This window comes from Bos javanicus, chromosome 21 (genome assembly GCF_032452875.1).
Source record: "Bos javanicus breed banteng chromosome 21, ARS-OSU_banteng_1.0, whole genome shotgun sequence".
Taxonomy (NCBI): domain Eukaryota; kingdom Metazoa; phylum Chordata; class Mammalia; order Artiodactyla; family Bovidae; genus Bos; species Bos javanicus.
This window is the reverse complement of record NC_083888.1, coordinates 21,735,983-21,756,921: the sequence shown is the minus strand read 5'-3', so window position 1 is coordinate 21,756,921 and position 20,939 is coordinate 21,735,983. Positions and strand designations below refer to the sequence as shown.

The 20,939-nt window shown below is 40.3% G+C and overlaps 1 protein-coding gene across 1 annotated transcript in view; it reads left to right on the top strand.

Annotated features, from left to right (window-relative positions):
* IQGAP1 (IQ motif containing GTPase activating protein 1) overlaps positions 1 to 20,939 on the top strand; it is a 107,129-nt gene that overhangs the window by 33,478 nt on the left and 52,712 nt on the right. Inside the window, exons 3-8 of the mRNA XM_061394505.1 lie at positions 6,360 to 6,516; positions 8,282 to 8,359; positions 12,890 to 12,966; positions 18,596 to 18,663; positions 19,864 to 19,977; positions 20,758 to 20,936. Coding sequence (XP_061250489.1) covers positions 6,360 to 6,516; positions 8,282 to 8,359; positions 12,890 to 12,966; positions 18,596 to 18,663; positions 19,864 to 19,977; positions 20,758 to 20,936 — 673 coding nt within the window. The remainder of the gene's footprint in view (positions 1 to 6,359; positions 6,517 to 8,281; positions 8,360 to 12,889; positions 12,967 to 18,595; positions 18,664 to 19,863; positions 19,978 to 20,757; positions 20,937 to 20,939) is intronic.

Genomic DNA, 20,939 nt, shown 5'->3' with positions numbered 1-20,939 from the left:
GACAGGAATCAATACCATCCCCAAGAAAAATGCAAAAAAGCAAAATGGCTGTCTGAAGAGGCCTTACAAATAGCTGTGAAAAGACGGGAAGTGAAAAGCAAAGGAGAAAAGGAAAGATATACCCATTTGAATGCAGAGTTCCAAAGAATAGCAAGGAGAGATAAAAAAGCCTTCCTCAGCAATCGATGCAAAGAAATAGAGGAAAACAACAGAATGGGAAAGACTAGAGATCTCTTCAAGAAAATTAGAGATACCAAGGGAACATTTATGCAAAGATGGGCTCAATAAAGGACAGAAATGGTATGGACCTAACAGAAGCAGAAGATATTAAGAAGAGGTGGCAAGAATACACAGAAGAACTGTATAAAAAAGATCTTCACGACCCAGATAATCACAATGGTGTGATCACTGACCTAGAGCCAGACATCCTGGAATGTGAAGTCAAGTGGGTCTTAGAAAGCATCACTACGAACAAAGCTAGTGGAGGTGATGGAATTCCAGTTGAGCTATTTTAAGTCCTGAAAGATGATGCTGTGAAAGTGCTGCACTCAGTATGCCAGCAAATTTGGAAAACTCAGCAGTGGCCACAGGACTGGAAAAGGTCAGTTTTCATATCCAATCCCAAAGAAAGGCAATGCCAAAGAATGCTCAAACTACCACACAATTGCACTCATCTCACACGCATTGTAATGTTTAAAATTCTCCAAACCAGGCTTCAGCAGTACGTGAACCGTGAACTTCCAGATGTTCAAGCTGGTTTTAGAAAAGGCAGAGGAACCAGACATTAAATTGCCAACATTCGATGGATCATCAAAAAAGCAAGAGAGTTCCATAAAACATCTATTTCTGCTTTATTGACTATGCCAAAGCCTTTGACTGTGTGGATCACAATAAACTGTGGAAAATTCTGAGAGATGGGCATACCAGACCACCTGACCTGCCTCTTGAGAAACCTGTATGCAGGTCAGGAAGCAACAGTTAGAACTGGACATGGAACAACAGACTAGTTCCAAATAGGAAAAGGAGTACTTCAAGGCTGTATATTGTCACCCTGCTTATTTAACTTATATGCCGAATACATCATGAGAAACGCTGGGCTGGAGGAAGCACAAGCTGGAATCAAGATTGCTGGGAAAAATATCAAGAACCTCAGATATGCAGATGACACCACTCTTATGGCAGAAAGTGAAGATGAACTGAAGAGCCTCTTGATGAAAGTGAAGGACGAGAGTGAAAAAGTTCTCTTAAAGCTCAGCATTCAGAAAACTAAGATCACGGCATCTGGTCCCATCACTTCATGGCAGATAGATGGGAAAATGGTGGAAACAGTGGCTTACTTTATTTTTCTGGGCTCCAAAATCACTGCAGATGGTGATTGCAGCCATGAAATTAAAAGACGCTTACTCCTTGGAAGGAAAGTTATGACCAACCTAGACAGCATTTTGAAAAGCAGAGACATTACTTTGCCAACAAAGGTCCATCTAGTCAAGGCTATGGTTTTTCCAGTGGTCATGTACAGATGTGAGAGTTGGACTGTGAAGAAAGCTGAGCGCTGAAGAATTGATGCTTTTGAACTGTGATGTTGAAGAAGACTCTTGAGAGTCCCTTGGACTGCAAGGAGATCCAACCAGTGCATCCTAAAGGAGATCAGTCCTGGGTGTTCATTGAAAGGACTGATGTTGAAGCTAAAACTCCAATACTTTGGCCTCCTGATGTGAAGAGCTGACTCACTGGAAAAGACCCTGATGCTGGGAAAGATTGATGGCGGGAGAAGAAGGGGACGACAGAGGATGAGATGGTTGGATGGCATCATGGACTTGATGGACATGGGTTTCGGTGGACTCCGGGAGTTGATGATGGACAGGGAGGCCTGGCATGCTGCGATTCATGCGACTGCAAAGAGTCGGACATGACTGAACTGAACTGATGATTTAATGATGCTGAGCATCCTTTCCCTTACGTGTTGCTGTTTGTATGCCTTTGGAAAACTATTCAGTACCTCTGTCCATTTAAAAATTGGATTGTTGGGTTTTTTTTTTTTTTTGCTGTTGTTGAGTTCTTTACATATTTTGGATATTAACCCCTTAACAGATATATGATTTGGAAATACTTTCTTTCATTCTGTAGGTTGCCTTTTCATTTTGTTGATGGTTTCCTTTGCTGTGCAGAAGCTTTTTAGTTTTATATAATCCTCCTTGTTTATTTTTGCTTTTGATGTCAAACCCTCCAAAAAAATTGTCTCCAGGACTGATGCCAAGGAGCTTACCCTCTATGTTTTCTTAAAGGGGTTTTATAGTTTCAGATTTACAGTGTTCAAGTCTTTAACCCATTTTGAGTTGATTTTTTGTGTGTCTGGTGTAAGATAGGTATCAATGCATAGATTTATTCTAAAGTGAACTTATACAGTTAAATGCTTAACTTTTATAAGGAAGCTTTGTGTCTGAGCTGAGAAATACTGGTGGACTTACAGTTAAGCTGAAATATTTAAAACCCTCTTAAGTGGACAAAACGTGCAGAGATACCAGTCTTTTCCGTGCATGGGAGAGTTGCAACTCTGTCCTGTTTAGACAGCTCTGTGGAGCTCAGCCCTCTTAGGCTTCTGGGGTGATGTGATAAGAGCAATAGTGGTTTAGTGAGAAGGATTCTACTAGGAATCAGGGTCCTCTTATCCTACCTTTGTCACTAACTAGCAGGTAACCTTCGGTAGACCTGAATTCTTATTTGTAAAACAAGAGGGTTGTGCAAATTGGTACAACCTTTGGGTGAGCTTTTGGTCAATAACATCTTTTGTTTTGGAGTTACACTTCTAAGATCTTTCCGCAGCAATTAATTATAAATACAGAAGAATATTGTGTACAAAGATGTTCCTTGGAGAATTATTTAACAGTTGAAAACATTTAGAGATGTTATAAATATCCAACATAGGTGACTGATTAAGCACTTAGTAGAATTTTAATGTGACTCAGGGTGTTCAGAGACTGTATAATAACATGGAAAATATTCATAAAGTAATGAGAAAGTTCTTGTAGTTTTCTATAATGGATGTGTGTTATATTGGGGGGAAGACCCCAAAGGGATTTGTCCTAACAGCTCCTTGCTCTCGCATTTTGTGGTTCTTTGAATTAGTGGCAGAGGGGGAATCTCAGATGGACTGGAGAGGACAGGTGGGTTTGTTGTCTCTTCAGAATTATAGTAGAACTCAAACTGTTGCTATGATTAAAAATTATAGTAATATAGTGCGTCACTTAATATTCTTAATTTTCCAAAGTAATTTGGTCCTCATTTAACTAACTTTATGCTTATAAACAAACCAGATGATACTTTTGCTGTGGAGCAGAGTTTAGAATGAAGGATGAGCCATGCAGGGAACTGGAGTGCAGATAGAGGCTTGTTTAGAGACACTCATATGCTTTGCTTGTTTCTTGTAGCTCCTGCTCTCTGGTTTGTCTTTTTTAACCAGGTCACAGGTGACTTCTTTTGGCCTGACAGTTGTATGATATGCAGGGCATTCAGCTCCACCAGAAAGCTTGCGAGTCTTGTCATCAATGGGGACTGTTTTAGAGTAGTCAGACAAGAGGAGGCAGAGAAGGATTGTGGAGGGTGTGGCTGTGGTCCCTCCTTTTAATAATGTGATTGTAATCTAGTGGTCTCGGAGAAGGCAATGGCACCCCACTCCAATACTCTTGCCTGGAAAATCTCATGGATGGAGGAGTCTGGTGAGCTGTAGTCCATGGGGTCGCTAAGAGTTGGACACAACTGAGCGACTTCACTTTCACTTTTCACTTTCATGCACTGGAGAAGGAAATGGCAACCCACTCCAGTGTTCTTGCCTGGAGAATCCCGGGGATAGGGGAGCCGGGTGGGCTGCCCTCTATGGGGTCGTACAGAGTCGGACACGACTGAAGTGACTTATCAGCAATCTAGTGGTCTCAGAGGAGAGAGGAGCCTGCAGTGCCCTGGTGGCTGGCTCTGATGCGAGGCAAAAGAACTAGTGAGCTGTTTATCCACAGTCTTCTCCATTTTGAGAGGAAAACGTTACTTTTTCTTTACACCCTTATGTGGTAAAGGACTGTGTTTCGCTTTGAGTTATTCCAGATTTGTCCCTGTTAACGAGAACACAAGTTAGACTCCCCCCCCCCCGAGAGCAGGGGTTGCCAGGAGCTGTTTGCTGTATCCTTTTCAGCAGTAAAACATTGGAGGGACAGTTATTTCCAATGACTACAGCTCTTTTTCATACCATGGACCTACGTTCTTCCCCACATTGCCCTCCTGGTCTTTAGGCTGTTGGAGAAGCATAGTTTGGACTTTATAGTTGTTACAATTTGGTATCTAGTTACTGTGGCGACTCTTGGAAAATTCATCCCCCCGTGACATTTCTCTTCTACTATGTAAAAGAAAAGCCAGAGGAGAAAACACAGTATCATTGGATATAGGAAATAACCAGAAAATTCTCTTGCCCATTCATCTATCCAACTAATATTTATTTGAGTACCGACTTAGTGTCAGACGTTGTGCTCTCTGAGTTAGAATAGTCTTGAAAGTGAGGTTGAATAACTGTTTTGTAGAACTTGAGAAAAGCAGGGCCACTGTTGCTTTCCTTTATTTTTTTAAAGATTCTGAGTGGTAATCTAAGTTTGGAAAGATGGAATACAAGAAATTTTATTATCTTTTAATTTAAACTTTATGTATCAATTGACGTTATAAACGCTTAATTTTTCTGTTGTCTCATTTGTCAGCAAATCTAATTTTTACTTCAGTCTGCTGTATCTTTGTTCTTTTGTGTTTTTCATTTGGCTTTTCAAATATTTAGCACTAGTGAAATAGACCGGGCATCATATAGGGGTCTTCCTCCCACCCCACCCGCTGCCCTGGTGTGGTGAAGAACATGGGGATAACAGTAGCCTTGTAAAGTTTGAGTAGCATAATTTTAAATTAAGGGTTTTCAATATGGAGTCAATGAAATTTCTGAAATTATAAACTTAGGTATGTGTACCTTTTTGAGGGGAGGTCTATAGCTTTCCTTACATATTCCAAGGATTCTATGACTCAAAAAAAAGTTTAAAACTATTGCCCTGAATGGTATTTTAGTTACCCACATTTCTATTGGTAGAAAATGTATGCAAGTAAATTTTGCTTTGTTTTATCTTGAAAGTGAAAATGTTAGTTGCTCTGTCAAGTGACTCTGCAAGCCCGTGGACTGTAGCCCACCAGGCTCCTCTGTCCATGGAATTTGCCAGACAAGAATACTAGAGTGGGTTGCCATTCCCTTCTCCAGGAGATCTTTCTGACGTAGGGATTGAACCCAGGTCTCCTGCATTGCAGGCAGATTCTTTACCATCTGAGCCACTAGGGTTTTATCTTGGGCTTCCCTGAAATCTTATAAGAGGAATCTGAGGTGGACAGTATAGTTTTCTTTTCCTTTCCAGCTTCCTCTCCCCTCTTAAAAAAAACATTTAATTCATTTGTACTGGTTCCACTGGAGTTTCCTAAAGTATTTTAGGTGAGATGATTGACTGTTTTGGTAACCCCCAAACAACTTTAAAATCTGAACCTAGAAATTCACTGTCAATGCTGAATTCTTAAACCAGAAGAGAACTTCATCTACAAATTTAAGTTTCTGAGCAGCTGAGAGATGGTGGCCTCAGTTACAAAAGATTCTTCTTAGGAATTCTTCAGGAGCAACTGAAGGAGTGAGGGAGAGGGTCTGGGCTGAGTTTCGTGGGCAGTGAGGATCTGGAGGCCAGCTGGCGTCTTGTTGCAGGAGAGAACAGAAGGGCGGAGAAGAGGGCGGCGTTTATACTCAGGAATTTTCCTCAGTTCCCGGCTTCTGAGGTGTGACTGGGCCAGGATAAGGATGTGTGTGAAACTTAATCTTTTTTTCAAAAAATAATTTTATTTATTTATTTTTGTCTGTGTTGGGTCTTTGCTGCTGCACGGACTTTTCTTAGTTGCAGCAAGTGGCAGGGGGTGGAGGGGCTACTCTCTAATTGCTGTACGGGTTTCTCTCATTGAAGTGACTTTTTTTGTTGCAGAACATGGGCTCTAAGGTGCTCAGTCTTCAGTAATTGCGGCTCCCAGGCTATAGAGCACAGGCTCAGTAGTTGTGGGGCACAGGCTCAGTTGCTCAGAGTCATGTGAAATCTTCCCAGATCAGGAATCAAACCCGTGTCTCCTGCATTGGCAGGTAGATTCTTTAACCACTTAGCCACCAGGGAAGCCCCTGAAATTGAATCTTTAAAGAGTGTTGCCTATGTTCGATATAAACTTGTCCAAGGAGAGTGGAAATTAAGCTTGAGATCTCTGAGGAAAGTGTTCAGACCTTCCCTCTCTTTTCTCAAGTCCTCTCTCCTTCTGTGCAGGTGGATGGAAGCATGCCTTGGGGAAGATCTGCCTCCCACCACAGAACTGGAAGAGGGGCTTAGGAATGGGGTCTACCTCGCCAAACTGGGAAACTTCTTCTCCCCTAAAGTGGTGTCCCTGAAGAAGATCTATGACCGAGAGCAGACCAGATACAAGGTGAGTCCTTCCCTGTGTGGTGCTTCAGTTTCCATAAAGCAGAGAGAGAGAAGTTTCGCATCCTTTATCCCATGAAAGAGTTACTGAGAAATACGTGGAAATGTCTTTGTTCCAAAAAAATAAAATGTCTGGCAGAGTGGAGAAAGTTCAGTGCAAAGTCAAGATATAGTAGTAAAAGAACTTGAGCTGACCGTATTCCTGGTGCAATTCTAATGAGTAATTTGTATAGAGAAATTTTCATGGTCCTTAATGAATTTTTTATTTCTTAGAAGGCAGAGGAAATAACTAGGGAAATTACTACCTTAATTTTAATCAAACTCTGAGGTTTGTTGACAAATTAAAAGCATTAAAAGCATTAGCAACTTTGGAGGGGAGAAAATCACCCCGTGATATTAAAGTTTAAGATAAGTAGGAAAGTGATCTGATTTCAGGAAATTGAGATGGGTGTTTGATTCTTGTGGCCTGGGACCCTCAAAAAGAGGACTACCATAAGTAATTTGGAATATTGACAAGGACCAAATTCCATTGCCTATAGAGTTTCTGTGGGGAGCTTTTCCTAAGAGCTCTTGTCTAGAAAAGGGTGAGTGTAGAAGATAGAGGAAGATTGCAAAACCAAGAGCAAATGTGTGAAGGGTCAACTGTCAGAACTGGGTCAGAGCTGAGAATTAAGAATGAAGACAGAGTCAAGAGAGATTTTTGCTTTATGTTGAAATTTGAGGGAAAACGAGGAAAGTATAGATCTTAAGCCAAAATTAACATCCCAAATAGAAACTTTCCCTCATCAAAAAGCAAAGACTTGGGACTTCTCTGCTGATCCAGGAGTTAAGACTCCATGCTTCCACTGCAGGGGGTGTGGGTTCAATCCCTGGTCGGGGAACTAAGATCCCACATGCCACACAGTGCAATCAAAAAATAAAGAAAGAATATGCTAACCTCATTTAAAAATTTTTTAAAAAGCAAAGATTTATATGTGGAGTGTTAACTAAATAGTTTTTCTGAAGATACCTCCAGAGTTGTTCTGTCGAGAACCTACAAAATGTGTGCAGAACAGATAGACACGAGAGGCCTGGAGACTGCGGCAGCAGTAAAAGCAGTTAGCCTGCTCCTCTACCTGCCTTGAGAGTAAGCCTTCCTAAAAAACAACAGGCGCAGAGGTTTAGAGGGGGACGTTTGTATGTGTAGTATGAGAAAACCTCATTTGGGAGTATCTTCTGCCTTCCAGACACCACATTGAGTGTTTTATGTACATTTTCTCAGTTAATCTTTCTGACAGACATAAAGTAGATGTTAAAGATGGGTAACAGTGTCAGTCACTAAGTCATGCCCAACTCTTTATGACTCTATGGACTGTAATCCGCCAGGCTCCTCTATCCATGGGATTACCCAGGCAAGAATACTGGAGTGGGTTGCCATTTCCTTCTCCATGAAAGATGGGGAAACTCAGACTCATCAGGGTGAAGTGACTTGCCCAATGTCACCAATAGATGGCCACGTAAGGAACAGAAGCCAGAATAATTGAATTCCAAAGACCATGTTCTGTTGAGCACACCGTATTCAGAAGATTCTCCAGATGGTTCTTCACTGAGAAGAGCTGAGGTGTGGGTTTGGCTTCTAGGGATTAAATGTGAACGTATGCTAGAGATAGACCTCAAGTTTAAGGGGACCATGCGAAGTCCTCACAGAGAAGCTTTTACAAGGAGAGTTTTTATTTAGTATTTGCTTCAGTATTGCCAAACAGGGCCTAATGGTCTTTTATTTGTTCTAGGCAACGGGCCTTCACTTCAGACATACTGATAACGTGATTCAGTGGTTGAATGCCATGGGCGAGATTGGATTGCCTAAGGTAATTTATGTGGTAGTCATAGTTCTGGCTTAGCTTTGGCTGTTTTGGCGTAACAGTTCTCATTCAACATATAAAATTATCCTCAATTGGTGTTTTTTATATATATATATATATATTTGTGTGTGTGTAATTTTTTTTTTTCTTTTTTAAATGCTAAAGGATCTCTCCAGTTTGTTTTAGGAATTAGCTTTGTTCTTTTTATTTTATATTTCTCATCCTGCTTCACCTTACCCTAGAGAAATTCCCTGTGATGTCCTTTACTTTTACTATACCAAATTATAAATGTTAAAATTCACATACCATGAGGGAATTCCTTGGTGGTCCAGTGGTTAGGACTCAGGACATTCAGGTTCAATCCCTTTTTGGGGAACTAAGATCCTACAAACCTTGAGGTGTAGCCAGGAAAAAAAAAATCACGTGCCATGAAATTCACCATTTTAAAGAACACAATTCAGTGGATTTTATTTGTTCACAGAATTGCTACATTCAGGTCTGACTTTAGGAAACATAAGGAAATATTTTAGAAACATCATTTTCCAGCTTTTGAATAACTAAATCTGTGGGGAGTATGAAGGGTTTATTTTATATTTCACACTGTGTAGGCCATGTAATGATGTTTACTTCTTATACCTGGTCTTGGTGACGCTGTAGTTTGTTTTTATGACAGCTTTACTGAGGTATACTTGATGGCAGAAGAGTGACACGGATTTAACTTTTACATCTTGAGTTTGGAATGATGGCTGTAGCTTTTTTTTTTTTTGGCTGCACTGAGTCTTTGTTGCTGCTCTTGAGCTTTCTCTAGTTGCAGAGAGCAGGGGCTACTCTCTAGTTGCAGTGTGAGGTTTCTTACTGTGGTGGCTTCTTTTGTTGCAGAGCACAGGCTCTAGGCATGAGGGCTGCAATAGTGCGGCATGTGGGCTCAGTTAGGTGGAGCTCCTGGGCTCTAGGCCACAGGGCTCAGTAGTTGTGGCACACGGGCTTAGTTGCTCCATGACAGGTGGAATCTTCCTGGACCAGAGATCAAACCAGAGTCCGATACATTGGCAAGCAGATCATCTGCTGCGCCACCAGGGAAGTCCATGGCTGTGCTTTTGATATGGGAGTAGGCATCTTTGAGCATTTTTGCTCCTGAGTTTGTTTAGTGCTGCTCTTAGTGAAATTGCTATCACAAATGTTGGGCTGCACCTCACAGGCTGGCAAGCCTTGTAGTTGCCCAGCTTTGAGACTAAAGGAAGAGCCCAGAGACAGTAACAGAGACATCCCTGGTTTATTGGATAGGGGATCTTTCATGTCTGGAGCAAGCTCTGGAGTAACACCCTGCCGTGGGTCGCAGACAGCAGGCAGAACATGGCAGCAGTCTTTGCTGTTGGTGGTGCAGATAGGGGGTTGTTTACCACTTACTTTGGCCCAGGGAAAGCAGCAGGGGAGCACGTCCCTCTTGGCCCCTCGAGCAGAAGTCTTCCCAGAAGTCTTCCCTTTGATAAACTAGCATTGTGGAGCCATTCTGATCTAAAGATTAGAACAGCCACTAGCATTTGCTGATCAGGCTGTACAGTTAAGAGGGAATGTCAGTCATATGAATAGGGTATAGGTGAAGCAGGGACTGGTTGAGCAGGCGATGTACAGAAAGCAAGAGCATCACTGACCTGGGTGGTGATCATACAACCAGCTACACAGTCCTGCCTTGAATAGCCAGAGCGGCCATGATGTAGTATCACCGTTAGAGGCAAGGACAGCTTTTATTCCCCCCACCCCCACCGTCCTGTGACTTAAGAATTCTTCTAGGAATTTATCCCCACCACACCCCACAAGCTCACCATAAAAAAAAGAAAAAAATTAGACAAGCACAAAAAAATATTGTGTAAGGCTTTCCAGCATTGCTTATGATGTAAAAAATTGATAGCAAACCACATGTTCCTTCACTCTGGGTATTGACCATGTTACAGCCCGTCAAATACTACTGCTGCCGTTGAAAAAGGATAATGTCATTCTGTATACCTAACTGTGGTGTGTTAAGTGAAAAATAAAATCAGGCTAAGATTATAAAAGTTTGTGTTCTGGCTTAGATGAGGTCACGATTTTTGTCTAAAAATAGAGTGTTCTTGGGAAAAATCCGCAGACAGAAATAGTTTTCATTTCTGTGTGATGGAGTTAAGGGGTGGTTTTCATTCTATTTATACTTTCCTGTGGAGTCTCAATTTTTGTAACCAAAGAAAGATTCAGAAGAAATGTAGAGTATCAGAAGGTGGCTGAAGCCACTGGGAAATGAGCGTTTGGCATTTTGCGGAGTGCTCAGCTCACTGTCGCACACACGCCTGTTGGATTGAGTGTAACGCAGAGCTGCGTCTTGGCTGAAGACTGCTAGCTTGTGTCCTCTTTTGTTCAGAGCAGATGCTGAAGCTCTCTTCCCTGCACTGGTACCTTTGAGAATTAAGCCCCACACACGTCAGGAAATGCAGTACGTCACGTTCTTTCAGCCACTAGGCCTTTCTGCCCACTTGTAACTTCCTGTTCCTGTTTTTTATATACTATGCCCAATGGGCAATGACAGTTTAACCTTTTTGAATGATACTAAGAGCTTTGTTAATAATTGCTCTTGCTAACAGTATTTTTACTGCAAAAATGCCTTTTTAATGATTTAATTTTATTACCTTTTTTGTTTACTAGCAGTAGTGCATTGTACTGAACTACAGTCTCGACAAACAGAATTCCCCAAAGGCTGTCAGAACAATTGGAGAAGGGAATGGCAACCCACTCCAGTATTCTTGCCTGGAGAATTCCCATGGCAGAGGAGGCTGGCGGGCTACAGTCCATGGGGTCTCAAAGAGTCGGGACACAGCTAAGTGACTGAGCACGTGGCTATTAGCCTTGCTCTGTAGGATTTAAGTCCAGAAGATTTCAGAGTAATGTAGACTAAAGATGCTTAGCCTAAAAAATGTGTTTTTGCCCATAATATAATGTGTGATCAATAATTGACAATACCTATATAGTATTTTTAAAAATTTATTTATTTTTAGTTGGATGATGATTGATTTACAATATTGTGTTGGTTTCTGCCATATATCAACACATACATAGTTTTATTGGGATGTCTTTCCTAATCTCTTTATGTGGTACATACAAACTAATTACAGAGACTTAATATGATAATTTTTCAGTTTTTATCCACTTGACTCTTTATTATAATTGGTGCTGTTTGCCAGCTCCTCCATGAAACATGTTATTGTTTTTGCTTTTTAAAATTGTTTTTAATCTGCCTGATAGTCCTCTGTTTTCTGCAGCGTTTCTACCTTCTGTGTCCTAGTGGGCATTCCTTAAGATGCAGTTCTGTTTTTAGCTACATTCTCTTATTCTCATGGTTTCAGTTGTTTTGAAGACTCTTTGCTTTACGATAAACACAGCGTCTTCAATTGGCTACTCGACATTTCCCTGTGGATAGCTTTCTGTCTCTTGGACTTTCTCGTATCTAAAACTAAACCTACCTTTTCTCCCAAGTGAACTTCTCCTCTGTGTAAGTGGTACCATGCCATCATTTTCCCAGCCATCCAGGCTCAAAGCCTTGGTTCCCTTGGACTCCTAAGCGGTCTTTCCCCAAGCCTTCCTCGGTTGCTTGCAGTGTCTGTTTTATCTGTTGAAACAGCCTCCCAGCCTGGTTTCTCCAGCTTCAGTCTCTTCACTATTCACTGTATTCTGTGTCTTGTCTACAGTCAGATCTTCCTGAGGCTCCATTTTTAGCTTTGGCTTCAAAGCTAGGACTTCTCTGAGGCCTGCATATCAAGTTCAAACTGGTCTGACTGTCAAAGTCCTCACAATCTGTCTCTGTCCTATCTAACCAACCTTGTTTTTCTATTACTTTCTAAAATGGATTCTGTAATATTTTGGGGGAAGAATGACTGACTTTGACCATGATTTTCACTGTTCAGGGGAAGACATTTTAGTCTTAGGAAATGAGCATATAAAGTTTAAAAAATTATCAAAAGAGGTGATTCTGGTACATCCCGTCTCTCTTTTGGAGCACAGTTCTTTCTTATTGGGAGCCATAGGTATTGTGGGAGTGGTGGTGGTGCTCACTCGTGTCCAACTCTGCGACCCCATGGACTGCAGCAAGCCAGGCTTCCCTGTCTTTCACTGTCTCCTGGAGTTGGCTCAAATTCATGTCCATTGAGTCAGAGATGCTATCTAACCATCTCGTCCTCTTCTGCCGCCCCCTTCTCCTTTGCCTTCAATCTTTCTCAGCATGAGGGTCTTTTCCAGTGAGTCAGCTCTTAGCGTCAGGTAGCCAAAGTATTAGAGGTTCAGCTTCCAGTGAATTCCTTCCAATGAATATTCAGGGTTGATTCCTACATTAGTAGGGTTGATTCCTTACATTGCTTATGATGAATTGTCTGTTCACCCTAATGAAGTTATTTGTGGAACACTGACGATCTTTTCTAATTGTCCAAAGTTTTACTTGTATTACTGATGGCTGGTGAATGATTAATGAAACCAAATGGATGCATACCTGAATCTACTTCTTTTATTTATCCTTAGATTTTTTATCCAGAAACTACAGACATCTATGATCGAAAGAACATGCCAAGATGTATCTACTGTATTCATGCACTGAGGTAATCGGGTTTTCTTGGTAGAATAAGCAGTATACAAATATAGAACACAGATTGGTAGTTGCCAGAGGTGGGGATTTGGGAGTGAGTGAAATGAGTGAAGGTGGTCAAAAGGTACAAACTCCCTGTTATAAAACAAACAGGTCCTGGGAATGTAAGGTACACCATGGTGACTATAGTTAATAATACTGTATTATGTATTTGAAAGTGGCTGAAAGAGTAGATCTTAAAAGTTCTCATTACAAGAAAAGAAACTGTAATTATGTGTAGTGATGGAAGTTAACTAGACTTACTATGGTGATCATATTATGCTATACACCTGAAATTAATGTAACATTATTATGTCAGCCATATCTCTCTGAACTATGCATTTAATTTGAGATATAGCCCCTTTCTTTTAAATTAAAATCTCTTAAAGTTATAAAAAACTATATATATTTGAAAACTTATTGTTTACCATTTTGTTTCAACCTGGTAAACTGAATTACAAAATACACTGTGTCTTTTTCTAAACTCTTTTTTCAATAGTGGAGTATAGTCAATTAACAGTGTTGTCATAGTTTTAGGTGAACATGAAGGGTCTCACCCATGCATATACATGTATTCATTCTCCCTCAAACCTTCGTCCCATCCAAGCCACCACATAACATTGAGCAGAGTTCCATGTGCTATATATACAGTAGGTCCTTGTTGGTTACCCATTTTAAATATAGCAGTGTGTACATGTCCATCCCAAGCTCCTGAACTATACCGTCCCCCCGTCTTTCCACCTCAGCAACCATAAGTTCGTTCTCTAAGTTTGTGAGTCTTTCTGAACATAATGCTCTATGTCTTGATACTGATTGGTAACATAGTACCAGCAATTATCAAATGGTTGATTGATAATTTGTTTAGTTATCTAGGACCTTGACAAGTCATTTGTTCCTTAAATAATTTTTATGACAATGCAAATATAGTAAATAGGAATTGAAACAAGGTATAACTTTTTTTTCTCAGTTTCATAGTAAATTTGGAAGATGACTTGATTTCAGGTCCTCAGCCCTTAGAAGGAACACAGTACTAAATTGGAGGGAGGAGGTGATCTGTCTGAGGGGAGGGATGGGAGGGGAGTAGGTGCTGGTAGTCTAGTATTTCAGAGTGGCTCAGATTTACTGGATGGCCATAGGACTAAACCAGAAGGTGATACAAGTGGGTGAGTATAAGAAGGAACATTGAGTATGAGATTTTCTTTTCTTTTTGCTTGGGCTCTTCTTTTTATATAGCATCCTGTATATGCACCTAATAAATGTTAATTGTATATATGAATGTAATGTTGTTGTTGTACAAGAAGCCTGCTGTCTCCAGTTTCTTGATCAAATGTGTGCCACACCCTGGATATCACTGAGATCAGCGTGAAACCCATAAAAGAGAGAATGTAACTGAGGGCTGGTAGACCTCTTGTATGGACTGATGGATGCATTAACCCCTTCAGGTGTTCCCTCCCTAGGCTCTCTACCTTCTGGTCCATCTGTTATGCTGGATTCAGAGCTGTCTTTCCAAAACAGCCTTCATCTTACCAGACACTTCATAAAATGCTTTGATGATTCCTTTGTAGTGTCACCTCTAGTCGTTCCCTCCCGTGTATCTGAGCTCTAGTATCTCATGCCTTTGGTTCTGCTGTTCCTCTGCCTGAAATGCCCTTTTCTCCCTGGTTTAACCTATGCTCTTCCCCGGGTGCCACCTCAGAATCCTGCTGTAAGTATCTTCTCTTACTTTTTCCTTCTGAAGCAGAATTAGCTACTTACCATCTTTGTGCTCCTTTAGCATTTTGTAACATACCTCTCATTACACTTATCTTACTTGTTACATTGTCCTCTGGTTATTCTTTGTGCTTGGCTATCTTGTGGACTCCTTAGGGGCAAGAAGTATTTCCTTTGTTTTTTATCTTTGTGTTGTTAGTACTTAGATGCCTAGTATATAACCACAATAAATGTGTGTGTCCAAATTAAACATTATAACAAATCTCCCTCCCTTTCTCCAGCCCAAGGGGGTAATTTGTGCCCTGTCAGTGAAAAAGGAAATGGTACTTTGTCTTTATCAAAGGGCTCTTCATGTTTGTCTCTGCTTATCCAGTCAAGTTTCAGTTCAGTTCTCACTTTCTTGGTGAAGTTTCTCCAATAATGACAGCTTTTATCTTTTTCTAAGCCTCTGGGTTTTGTTTGTTTGTTTTTTGTGTGTGTTTAGTTATATATTCCTTCTTTCATATCTTTTCTTCCTATTATATTTATTAGCATCTTAGTGACAGAAGTCATGCCTTACTTTTTTTTTCTCTCAAAGGTACATAGCATAATGTTGGACAAACAATGGTAAAATGAGGATTTAAAAACATTGTTTAGGAATAGGTGATAAATCAGAGAATTTTCAGAATGTAGCCATTTTAGATGTATATGTCTGAGCTAAAATCAGATTAATTCTAAGTGTTGTGGTTGGCTCAGTGTTCCGTGAGGTCTGTCGATGTTGATAATCTTGTGAAGGTAGTACCCACCATGGATATCTGAAGTTGGCAGGCAGAGAAGCTAAGCTGGCAGAGTTCTTCTCTGCTAGGTCTGTAGCTACGACTCTCTGCCTTGTAACATGGGTCCCAGGCCCTCATATCCCCTGAAGAGAGACTGAAGAACTAACTGTGCCTTTCTCATGATGGAATCAGAATGAGAAAGGGAGGAAGCCTGCTATTGTTCTCCATTTCTCTTCAATAGGCAGTTCGTGTTTAGAAAGTATATACACAGCAGTGTGTCCTGGTTGGTGATTTACGATTTCTTTCCTCCCTTACAGTGTTTTTCCTGAGGGGTGGCTTGGCCACTCTTGATAATACGTAGAAGTATTTCTGAGTGCTTGAGGCTCTTGTTTACCCTCACAGGGCAGTGTTCAAGGCAGCTCCCTCACTTTACCTACCTGTTTTGGGTGAGGCACTCTTTCCCTTTTGGATCAACAGTGATAAAGAAGCATTATCTCCTTGTTTTCCCCCTTCCTGCCATCTGTTCCCCGCCTCCCTCCGCCCCCAGGTCTTGGCTGGTGTTATTCCTGAGGTAGTCACTGTACTTCAGTCAGACTAAATTACTCTTGTAGGTTACACTCCACTCTCAGATAAGACCCTACTTCTCCATTTTTCCAGATGTATTTGTATACTTCCTTTCCATTCCCTACCCACATCTTTATCTTTTTAAGAATTCACTTTGGTGTTAAATTGGCCCATAATCCTTTATCTTAAATTAAAAAAAAAAATGCTAAAAACTCTGTGAGTTTTGATTCAGTTCAAACTCATTTGTTGGCAAGATCTGATCAGTATTAATTGAGATTACTTAGAATGTATATCTACTTAATGTGATTATTCATATGTTTCTCTGCAGAAAAGGTAAATGTATTTGATTAGGGGTGCTTCCCCAAGACTTGTTGGGGGTGTTTTATAATGCTGCATACACTGTACAACTTTTCTGAGAAATCCTAAATTAATATTTGGCCCAGAGAATTTAGGTAAGGGATGTGGGCCTGTACCAGAGTCTGTTTCTTCATCAGCTGCTGTGTTGAAGAGCATTTGTTAGTGATCTTTGAGGTTAGCACAGTGATTTCTTTCATAGGTTACTCTATAGTCATTGATTTGTATTCCCTGATGGCTCAGACGGTAAAGCGTCTGCCTGCAACACGGGAGATCCGGGTTTGATCCCTGGGTTGGGAAGATCTCCTGGAGATGGAAATGGCAACCCACTTCAGTACTCTTGCCTAGAAAATTCCATGGATGGAGGAGCCTGGTGGGCTATAGTCCATAGGGGTCGCAAAGAGTAGACACGATTGAGAGACTTCACTTTCACTTTCTTTCACTTTCACAGTCATTGATGATAATCAGAATCCAGATAGGCTGACACAAGCTTCTTCTCCTCATTGCTATAGAGTATAACTTAAATAGGAAAAAAAAAAAGAAAAGAAATCTGAACTCAATTACAGGCTGATTGTGATAGGTAGCTGATAGCTTATTTGTGAAAGCAAGCACAGGAGGCCAGGAATAAAAACTGAAAGTGATGTTTATTGTTAGGATTTTTTAGTTTTAGCTGTGAGGTTAAGTGCTTTTGAGGCTGAATAAGAGGACCCAAGTGGCCATTATGATTCCATTTATATATCCAGCATGTCCTTAAAATATTCCTAATAATTAAAATGAGATAAAAGCGAGATGATGCCCATCTGCTTTCGGCTTCCCTTCTCTGCTTTTTACAGCAACTGGTGATAGCATTGTGACGCCTTTGATCATCACTGAAGACGTTAGGAACTCACTCTTGTTGGGGCTGTGAAAGTAACATGCTCAAGCTTTTGTTGAAGTGTGGCAACCACTGTCATGTTCTACAGTAGAAATAAAAGAGGAAGAAGTTTCTGGAGAAAAATATTTTTACTAATTTAGAATGCAGATGGAACATACTCTACAGGGAAAGTACATGAAGAAGCATATTACATGTCCAGAAAGTTATTAGCTCTTTGACTTTGGAAACTGTATTGAATAATGTAAAATCTTTGGGGAGAGAAACTTTATTTCCATCTCGAGCATTTTATTGTAAAGAAAAGCCCGTAATTGTATATGTATCATTTGTATTTGTACTTACCTGAGAAAATGATTGGTTATTGTGGATGTATGTATTCTAATATGTTTTCAGAATACTTGATTTTTTTAAGATTATGCATTTGGGTTTGTCTTATACAGTTTGGATGCTGATCAGTTTTGTGAATGCAGTGTACGTGATAAATGTTTGTATTTAGATAACATTGAGATGTAGAGATGATCTGCAAATGCTGTAGGCTACTCTGTTGAGTTTGTGGTTTGTTTCTTAGGTATTTTTTATTTCTTCTCATTACTGGACTGTCAATGTCTTGCTCATGTTAATCCCTGTGGAGTGGTTTTCTGATCTAATTTATTCTGAGCTGGTAGAGCCTTAGTCTCTGGTTAATCTGATTCATATTTATAGACATCCATCCATCTGTGAAATATTGATTATTATTTATTAATATATGTCAGGCTCTGGGTAGGCCACTGGTAAACAAGACTTTTATTGACCCTGACTTCATGGAGCTTAGAGTCTAGGAGATTTTTATTTAAAGAGTAAAGATTTATGATATATACTTTATGTAAAACTCTTAAATTACCTGAATTAAACTCTTCCACCAGTAATATGAATTCAGCTTAAGTAAGATTTGCTATCTGAGTCATTTTCATGAGACTTTTCTAAAATGTCTTTTTACTTAAAACTTAATGATCATAGGAAGTTAAACAGAAGTGAAGAGATTTCACTTATATTTGTTATATTAACATTTATATTAATGTCTGATTGCTTATTGGATTTTTCCTGGAGCTAGGACTTAAACTTCCGTCTCCTGATTCCCAGCCCAGTGCTTTTTGCATTATATTATGTGACTTTTAAGGACCTCCTTGTTATATAAAACTAAAAAAGGCTCTGAGATAAAGTATCATAGCTGCTGAGTATAATATGGCAGAGTCCTGGGAGTCTACGTGTTCAGAATGCTTCTGTTCTTTATGCTGGTTTTCCCCTTTGACTTTAGAGCAGCAGAACATCCAGCTGGGAGTCCTGACCCTTTTGCGTATTATGTCTTCTAGTTTGTACCTGTTCAAACTAGGCCTGGCTCCTCAGATTCAAGACCTGTATGGAAAGGTTGACTTCACAGGTAAGAAGTTCCAGACCTGGCAGGAAGTGCTTGATTTATGTGGAAATAGCCTGGAGAGTCAACTGTACCAATCTTAAAGATGTGGGGCTTTAGAAACACTGTGCCAGCAGAGGTTAAAAAAAAGCACGAGGAACCTGCTTCTCCTGGTGTGGTGGAAGGAACACAGGACTTGGGGTTTCAGGCTCTGTTCTCTTGGTTATGACATGGTGTGCTTGAGAAGTCTCTGTTTTCTTATATCTAAATTAGAGAGAATATTAACATCTAATATTAAATGTTCACGTACAGTGAAAAAAACTTTATGACAGTCTTTCCCTTCCCCGTCCAGTGAGCACCATTTGTAGGCAAACAAAGTGGTGGTGGTGGGAGCGGGGCGGGAGGTGAGATGATACAACGATGACAATTTACTAATTTTAAAACTTTAGTTTATTTGGGTGGGTGTTTCTGTGTATATTTTCTATAGTCAAATCCTTGAAGAGATGGGGGCTTGGGGAGAAAAAGAACAGGGGGAATATTGGTGAAGGGTAAAATAGACTCAAATCTTTTTGAACAGGTGATTATTTTATAGGCCTTGGAGGTTTAAAAATTGGTAATACAGCTTTTATCTATGATATTTTTTCTTCCAGAGAAGTTGTTCCCCAGACCTGGGGCAAGGGCCAAACCTTAACATGTTGTTTTCTTTATCATTTGGCTTCTGGCCTTAGACACAAAATTGTTTAGTAGTAGCTAGTGAGGGATGGGGGAGCCTGGTGGGCTGCTGTCTATGGGGTCGCACAGAGTCGGACACGACTGAAGCGACTTAGCAGCAGCAGCAGTAACTTGGATTATAAAGACTAAGATAAGTGGCTTGTGATTCACTTCTTGTTCATGGTCCCTTTAAAGCTGCTCCATTCAGAAGTTCATTAGAGGAAATGCCATTAGTAGCAGTTTGGGAAAACTATTCTCTATAGAGCCATTCTCATGTTATGGTTATTTCTGATGCTCTTGATAGTACTAGTAATAGTTCCTGTGTCTATTGAATGTATATTATATACCAGATATCAGGTCAGTGCTTTCCATATATTAATATTATCTTATTTAAGTCCTTATAACAACCCTAAGAGTTAGATATCATTTTATCCAGTACATTTTGTGGTTAAGGAATCTGTTTCCTTCTAAGTTCTGAAAAGGTGCTTACCTTTGGGTCTTAATTCTTTCCTGTAGAAGAAGAAATCAACAACATGAAGATTGAACTGGAGAAGTACGGGATTCAGATGCCTGCCTTTAGCAAGATTGGGGGTATTCTGGCTAATGAGCTGTCAGTGGATGAAGCTGCATGTAAGAAGAGCGTGATCTCATGGGTTCAAGTGGAGTTGTTGCTACTGCTTTCAATGATTAATACTGTAATGGTGGTCTTGGACATGAGGAATTTTGCCAGCAAGTGTCTAGTGGCTCAGACAGTAAACAGAGAGAGTCTCCTTGCAATGCAGGAGGGAATGGCAACCCTCTCCAGTATTCTTGCCTGGAGAATCCCCAGGGACAGAAGAGCCTGGTGGGCTACTGTCCATGGAGTTGCAAAGAGTCAGACATGACTGAGTGACTAACACTTAGTTCTTTCTTTAGGTCAGTAGATATAGTGTCCAACACTGCTATACAGTCGTCTGTGCTGTTATTTGGAAATAAGTGATAAAAAATCAAATAATTTTGATTAAAATAAAAGCACTAGAAAGCAAACTCTACATTTCAATGCCTTTTTTAGTTTCTTAGCTTCTAATGGTGTTTATATGATAATTAAGGGTGAACATTTCCATAACAAATGCTCGATGCTCCCTGCAAAGTCCCTTACTGAATGTTTTCCCCATAAGATTCCAGATATGGATTATAGGCAGAGCTGTGACTTTGTTTTCCCTATGATTCCAGATATGGATTATAGGCAGAGCTGTGACTGTGTGTGTTAGGGAAAAGACAGGGCTCACAAGATCTGGGGATTCCTCTAACCCCTTTGTCTATGAAAAGCAGCCTCTGTCTGTGCTGCGGGATTGCCGTGTTTGAATGTGTAACGTACATCCTTTACTTTATATAACCTCAGTGTTCTGTGTTTTGAATTCTTTCTTTCAGTACATGCGGCTGTTATTGCCATTAATGAAGCTATTGACCACAGAATTCCAGCTGACACCTTCACAGCTTTGAAAAATCCCAATGCCATGCTTGTGAATCTTGAAGAATGCTTGGCCTCTACCTACCAGGACATACTTTACCAGGCCAAACAGGACAAAATGGCAAATGCTAAAAACAGGGTA